Raw genomic sequence first — 8,302 nt, 5'->3', positions numbered from 1 at the left:
GTATTTAAGGGACAAAAATATACTAAACTAAAATTAACTATTGTCAATTTAATATTAAAAAGTCATTAATTTTCTGTTCAGAGAGGGTCAAAATGTTAAGGCGACCGGTTTTGGTCCACTTATTCTACGAGGCTACTTAATGCCAATATATAAATATGAGCGGTCTCCTAAATGGCACAACCATATATATATATATATATATATATATATATATATATATATATATATATATATATATATATGTTACATTCATATCATTAATTATTTTAGTGTTCATTGTCATTCAAGATCACTCTCGATGGTTTCTATGTCTGGTAAATCACCCGCGTTACATTCCATTGACATGTTGTCTTGTGGGTCGTAGCCAAAGGGGGTACATTCGGGACAGCTTAACATTCCAAGTTGATTTTGATGAGACTCACTGAGCATGCAAAGTTCAACGTCCTTTAGTTCTGGAACATATTCATGCATCTCCTCGATGACATCTCTAAGTCTGACAAATTTGTTTTTGTTCAGAGTAACACCTTTCCTTGTAGGTATAGGTTCTTGAACATTGTCTGGCTTCCAGAAGTGTCTTATGTCCACTGTCGGATAGCCTGGTGATAATGAAACGAACACACCTCCACCAACATGCCACTGTGCTTCTTCATCCTCTTTTCCAGTATTGTCTATGTAGTCTTGAATATCTGGTAAAAGAGATTCAAACTTTAACCAACGGGCTAAAGGAAAGGTAACTCCCTTCTTGGTGGCAATGAAACGACCATGTGATTCTGCGAGGTGACGGATGTGAACGTAAATCTCCCCCTTGAAAGGCATGACGGTGAGGAATAGGTCATTAAAATCGTCCAAACTTATCCTACATCTTGGCTCCTGAGACTGTTGATGATCAGCTTTCTTTGATTCGTTTCTGGAACCTCCTCTTTCTTTAGTACTGACGACTAATGATCTTGCCATGGCCAGCTTCTTTTCGTACTCAGACTTTGTGTCATCATCCTTATTCATCAGGAGTCGGGATAAGTCAGCTTGATTGGCTTTCATCAATGCCGTTCTAAGCCCCATAAAAGCTCTCGAACCTCGACGTAAAATGATGCTGATTAATTTCCTGTTTTTGTCGTAGCTGGTTTTCTCAGCGTCTATCTGTTGTCTCATTTCATCAGTAATTATGTTTGAGGCGTAAAGATGCCCCGCAACAGGAACAGCCATCATTTTCTTCACCAATGTTGAGTAGTTTGACTTAATCACGTCTTGATGTTTTTGCTCCATTTTTGTTGACGATAAGGATCTCACAAGGAACTATCTGAGATTTACTCAAGACTGATGAAAATTTTCAAAATGTTACAAGTTTATATATGATTTAAGTCACGTGGCTCGTGACTGTAGACTCCCCCATGACGACAGTGACTGTAGACTCCCCTCAAGACGTCAGTGACTGTAGACTCCCCCATGACGTCAATGACTGTAGACTCCCCCCCCATGACGTCAATGACTGTAGACTCCCCTTAGAATGTGACTTTTCTCTAGACTGACTGTAGAAATTTGATGACTGTAAAATACGCTGGCTGTATATTTTGGCATTACAGATCTTTATGGGTGTCCAGGTTTTGTGCATGAGATTGACTTATTATTTGTAAATGTTTCTCCAGTATAGGACTTAAAATTTTTGATGCATGATTTATTCTTCTTTTAAATCGATATCTGTCCAAAGCCATGGTCATCCATTCTCCCTTCCGATCTTCATAGGGAATAAGGATGATCGTTTTTTTGTCTGAAAATTTCACAGTCTTGTCCATTGTCCCTCTTCTTTGACAATTCTACATTTTATTCCCGCAACGCTTTATATATAATTTTGTGCTTTTAAAATAGATCCATCCATATGATCTACAGATGCTTTTAAGTACTGCCACTGTGTTTTACTCAAGGTAATTCCTTCGTTCCGCGGTTTTCCAGACTGAAATCGTCGTATGTCAACCTGTATGGTGTCATTGACACATATCATGGCATATACTTCGTTGGAGAGTGGGTACCAATCCACGTATGAACATGTTTTCATTACATTTTTTTCCAATGTAGGGCGTAAAACACAGTCTACCTGAGTAGGTTTTTTCTTCTCGTGTAAAACACTGACAGCGATGCACAAAGAAATAATAAGTACAATCGCAAAAAAGCTAGGTATTACAATCGCGATTTTTTTCTTCAACTTCTCTTTTAACATCCCTTTGCACTCATTACCACAATCACTTGTTAGAAGTTCCATCATTGCCATTTGTTCAGCCATCCTTAAACAAAATGTTTTTGCTAGACTACTGCATTGCACATTTATATACATATGACCTCCATGGGCGGGCTTTGGAAAACCCCCTGATGTCAATTTGAACTGTACAAATCAGATTCTCTTAAGATCTGTGGAAAGTATTTTTTCGGCATAACCCTACGTTTCAATATGTATTCTTCAGATCCCCAGCTGTCTGCAACGTCATAACCATTTTTCACTTTTTCCTTGAAATCAACAATGCAATCTTCTTTTCTGTCAAACCATTGACTTTCTTGTAAAGTCCATTTCTTTTCATTTCTTCTTAAAGCATTCCAGGCTAAAATTTTCCATTTGTACTGCTTTCCCTGAGTTGCCATCGTTATAACAAGGCAACTGAGATTTACAAGGTATTTATTCTTATTTTTTAAAAAAGGTCAGTGACTGTAGACTCCCCATGACTGTAAAATCGTATGACCTCTAATGTTTGGAAAACCCCATGACGTCAGTGACTGTAGACTCCCTCTTGACTGTACACTCACTATTTGCACTAAGGTAACCCATGACGTCATTGACTGTAGACTCCACCCTTGACCTCTATGACCTTTGTGATTCTGGAAAAACCCATGACGTCATCCTGACTGTAGACTGGCTCTTCTCTGTACCCCTTACTACTTACGCATTATTTAAGTGCGACATGGACAAATTCAACTTTGAAAAATCAAAGTGTGTAAGTCGTCCAAAACATCTCATAAAATGTCATTCATTAGAGATTTGGTGTCATAAATAAATTGCAAAACTTTGAAGCAATTATATTTGACAATAAAATTATGATGACATATCGCGTTATAACACAACAACACGAGGCGGTTATACGTTTCCGTATAAACCAGACCCGAACAGAAATCCGGATAAACGAAACCGAACCGAACAACTTAGACCGCGGTTCTCGATCATTTCGGGTAACCGTGACAGCCCTAAATGAAGCATTATTCTAATAAAAGCCAACTCTGAAATATGGGGTCAAAATTAGACGTGTGATGGGGATTCGGGTGTCTGCTAAAGGGGTGAGTTTGTTGAAGCTGCTTTTTTAGTGGAAAATGTTGCATTAAGTCATGAAAGTTCCCGAGTTGAAAGGGGAAAAAAAAACTCGTATAGAAACATACCTTTTGTTGGAACTGACTAGGTAATTTTGGCGGAAAAAAGAATACCATATATATAAGTAAACGGTTCAGTAATTGTGGAAGAAGATCCTGGTTCGGATGAATGTGCATCAAAATATTTTTTTTATATCGGGAAAAATGATCTTGTATGGAAGCAGCCAATCTTGCGACAGTGAATTGCTGATCAGAAACTATTTCCATGGATGTATGATAATTCTTAATATGAAATTGTCCAATTATCGCATTTCGCTTTTGAAATTCATTTGACCTATAATTTATTCTAAATAATTATTAAAGCTTTCTAAATTACCTTTGTCATATTGCTGCAATATCTCTGCTAAATATATTTTTCGCACATGGTGAGTGTAGAAACAGTCTGATTTTCGTGGAATCGGGGATGTTTGTTGCAAGACTACTAGTACTTGGATTTACAAATAAAGCTATGATTCGCTGATTAACATGCATCATGCACTTTCTAACGATGCATAAATTGCACGCAAGTTTGACATGATTCATGTTTCTTCAAAGAAAAAAACAAAAAAACAATGAGATTTCAAACAGTTTTATTTTGGAAAAAGCAATTGAAATGAGGAAAAATACGGTGATTTTTTGAGAGGGTAAAGGGACCTATATTCGGACTTAAGTTGTTTGTAAACAAAATTACATGCCATTCTTAAAATGCAAATAAACATTCAAAGACATGCAGATTGTGATCATACACAGCATTGTGAATTGGAAGCTATAATGATGAACAACACATACGTAGGTTATACGAGCAAGGGCTTATTGTGATTTCTTCATTACATTATGTATACACGGTAAAAGCCCTAGCCTATCCATTTTCTACGAGTACTAAATAAGAACGATGTTTGTTTTATGCACAATGAGCACAGTCATCTAAAACAAAAGCAATTCATAGCTAAGTGCCATGAAATTGATTATTGAACGATAGACGGATCGATTAAACCATTAATGAGTGCTTATACCTAGGACAGCACATGTCCACAATAAAGTAAAGGAGAGAATCAGTCGTGTCTTAACAAGTGACTTCTGGATAACCCTGATTACTTTCTATCTCCCCCCAAGTCTTTTTGGCGATGGAAGATTGATTATTATTGTTTTACGCCGAGTCGGCATACTTCAGCCATATTTCGGCGTTGGAGAAGGAAGAAAAAAAATACTGATGAATTAAGGTAATACCACTTTGGAGGTTGATTAGTGCGTCCAGAGCAGCGTTATGTCACATGAGTTGTAGGATCGAGGTGCATTGGGAGGTGTGAGACAATTTTCGTTTCAGGGTTCCATGTTGTTTTTACCATCGAGGAACAATGGTCCGCTTTCTGAGGCTGTATGCTCCTATATGTCAGCTTTGTCTTTTATGGGCGATTTGAGAAGTGGTGAATGTGCCTTTCTTTCGACAGGAACCATAGGTGAGTCAGGGCAGGGGGGAAACTCCTGCCTGGACTCAGGCAAGCCTGATTCAGTGAGCTGAAGTAGTTGATGCCTGCAACATCACTTGTAGTGGCTATGCGGATTCTGTTTCAACGTGACTGATTTAAATGTTAGAGAGTTGTAATAATATCTTAACTGCAGTTACCAATTAATTCAAGGGAAGATGTCTGGAATGATTCAAGTGCAACACAAGCTTCTCTGCTAAGGAATAGTTTATCACAATTGTCAGTCACATACGTCATTTGCCTGCTCTCGAGTGGCTTGCAGTGGTTGTCTAGTCCATATATGCGAAGGATGGTTGCTTTGAGGATTGTAATACCCTTATTGTTGGCAGTATGCATCTTCATTGTCACTGGAATGATGTCAGATTTTTTAGGTCCGAGTCTGTGGATAACCTTAATTCTTGCGAGAGCAGCTCTAACATCCCGTGTCGGTCATAACTGGATTGGTATGGTTTTTGGTGTTGCATTCAATGAGAAACCCCATGCTTTGTGGTCCTCAGGTAAGTATTTGATGATACGATTGATGAATGGGTTGAGGTTTGGAACGCTTTCTGATCCATTTGTCTGATAGTTGGCCATAAAGATAAATGCGATTGTTTTCTTTGAGTGGTGATTGGAGGTGATATCGGATAAGACACAAAGTGAGCATAAGTAATGCTCCGAAAATGAGGCTTGGCAATTTCATGCACGCCTTCTTTCTCACGAAAAATTCTACTCGAGTCATTAAATACCATTTAATTCCTTTACGGAGTGGGGTTGATGATACAAGTATGTCCTGAACTTTCTCTTTAATATTACTATAAAACACAAGCATGTCAAATCTTTCCACGTCTCTTGGGTATATTTTAATAGAATTAACAGAGCCATTCAAAGCACGTACAATTTCATTATAGTTTTCAGTTTGATTTTCATTCCTTAATTGTTTTTGAGAGTCTGTTTCAGTCGATTCAGAACCTCCACTTATTTGATACGATGTCGATGGCGATACGTTGAGATCTCTTCTGTCAGGATGGGATGGCGTATTATTGTGAAACCGTCGCTGGTGAGTAAGAAAATTGTCCTTCCTGTTGAATACATGGTTACATACTTGACACACGTATTTTTCTCTTTTCGATCTAATGTGTCTGTTTAGATCCGATTTTCTTTTATAACTTTTACGACATTTAAGGCATTTGAACGTTTTTTCGTCCTCTTCCATAATTGAAGTTATCAAAGCTTTAACCAGTTTTTCGAGTCATTTTTCTTCTCTTCTCGGGTCTTTTGCGGGCTTTAGTATTCTTCGAAATGGATTTATATACAGCGAAATCTGGACTGACATCAGGTGGGTTTTTTAATTGCGTTTGACTGCTTACTAAGATTACATTGTCTTTCGTGTCACTTGAGGGTGAGATGACATCAGGGTTGGGTCGCGTTTCTTCTGACTCCTTTGTGTTGAATAATGGATTTAGGTCATTGTCCTTCAAAGAATTTTTTTCTTCAATGGTGGTATTGTTCGCCTCAATTGGATTTTCATTTTTCATGTCGGTAATATTTAGGTTAATAGTTCCTTTGCTATGAATATGATCCTTTTCACTCTGATTTTGCATCGTTTTCTCGTAAATTCCCATCAATTTTGTGTACTTTTCTCGTGGGACCATTACCACTTCCTTTGCCATCATGTGAAAAGTATCGAATGACTGGTCTTAGCAGTTCTGGGATCAGGTTTGGAATTTTATTTAGAATCAATATTTTAAATTTCCTGCTTAGTTTCGGATCAACTAATTTCCGTAAAATCGTTTTATTTTTACTAAGTCTGTTCTTGTTAACGTTAGACAGTGGACACACTCCCTTTAACACGTTAAATACGGCTTCTGATAAAACAGATAACTGCTTGAAATTGTGTTGATTAACTGTCTTCTCTGCTTGGCATGGGTTGAAGTTAAAAGTCTTAAATAGTCTAAATGCTTTTTAACTTTCGTAGTCATCCCTCTACATAGGAAGGTAATATACAGTCTCTTCGTTTGGAAGAATATTTGTAGATAACCTATGTTTATCGTCAGTACCTGGATAGAGTGTAATGCACAAATAAGAATGTGCTCTTCCCGTTGCTTTCTTATAGGCATCCATAAAGTAATTCGATTGGCTGGGAAATATTTGTCTTCCTAATATTCTGACTTGCTGCTCGTCTCTATTGTTTTTAAAAAGAATTATGTAGTGAGCATTTAACGATATAGTTCGCATACATTTTCCTGGTTGGGAAAATGTTTTGTAAGAGAAATAATACTGTTATTCCCATGTGATGTGAATGCGTAGTAAATAAATTTATCACCTCTGGACTGCTCGTCCCTTGACTCATAACATCATCAAGCACCAATAGAACGTTTGAATAGTCCTTTGAAAAACTCTCTAGAACTTGTCTGGAATACCGTTAAAAAATGTAATGTTTTCAATTTCCATTTCCATCTGTTCAAACAAAGGTTGCCACATTCCGTATGCGTAAAGAATATGCTTAATGTTGGATTCAAACACAGTAAGATTCTTCATTAGAGAGAAAACAAAGGTAGTTTTTCCAGCGTGAGATTGTCCGCTCACAATGATATTACTGTTAGCTTTAAATTTCGCTATGTGTTCCATTTCAATATTTGCCATCATCAAAAGAATCGATAAAACTAAATACTTTTAATAAAAAATACCATTTTATAGTATAATTTATTTATTTTGATACACATAAATAAAGATGTTACATGTGATTAATCAAACATAAAGGAAATTTTCGCTTCACAAATTCAAGCACAATCGCATCATTCACTTTACATGCGTTGGAAAATAAACTCAAAAAAGTCTTCAAAAGACATATGTCTTACTTTGAAAAATAGAAAAGAAATACAATAATAGCCACATAAATATGAATCTGTACATTGTATTGCACTATTGTTCATGATTATAGGAACATCGCCAGCTAAATGTTTGAAATTTATTTGCTTTTGCAACATTTTGTTATGAAGACTATCAAAGATTTCAATATGTTTATTATTCACGTTGTACGCTGCTATCCAATGATGTCCTTCACGGTTATGAAGATCTGTATTAACAATCAATCCTTGATTAGTGTGTAGTTTAGTAATCCGATCAGACGGGAAAACACCAACAATGTCAGATTTCATTAATGGATCACATGTGATCATACACTCCAACTGAGGACTTGTAAGTGCTGTCATTGTTTAGTTCATTATTATGTCTCTTGCTTGGTTAATTTCAAAGAGAGCAGAGTACTGTTCCCAAACGATCACCGTCACTGTCTCAGGCAGTGCTGTTCCGAACTGTACTTCAAGGCGTACGTTTCCCTGTTTAAGTAATGTGAAGTATTCACCCTGCTCAAAAGTAGGTTCTAGATCAAAACAGAAGATTACATTTCCTCCTTCTGCAAATTGCTTTCTAGATTTCGCATTTCCTCCATC

The 8,302-nt window shown here is 36.9% G+C and overlaps 1 protein-coding gene across 1 annotated transcript; it reads right to left on the bottom strand.

Annotated features, from left to right (window-relative positions):
- Window positions 1-279: 279 nt before the first annotated feature.
- Window positions 280-1,263, bottom strand: LOC133175188 (uncharacterized). The gene has a single exon (XM_061310303.1). It carries the CDS (start codon window positions 1,261-1,263, stop codon window positions 280-282), a length of 984 nt encoding a protein of 327 aa, XP_061166287.1.
- Between the last annotated feature and the right edge of the window lie 7,039 nt (window positions 1,264-8,302).

Source organism: Saccostrea echinata, unplaced genomic scaffold (genome assembly GCF_033153115.1).
Source record: "Saccostrea echinata isolate AGI-Se365-2 ecotype Australia unplaced genomic scaffold, CSIRO_AGI_Sech_v1 ptg000061l, whole genome shotgun sequence".
NCBI classification, from domain to species: domain Eukaryota; kingdom Metazoa; phylum Mollusca; class Bivalvia; order Ostreida; family Ostreidae; genus Saccostrea; species Saccostrea echinata.
This window is presented reverse-complemented; position numbering and strand designations above follow the sequence as displayed.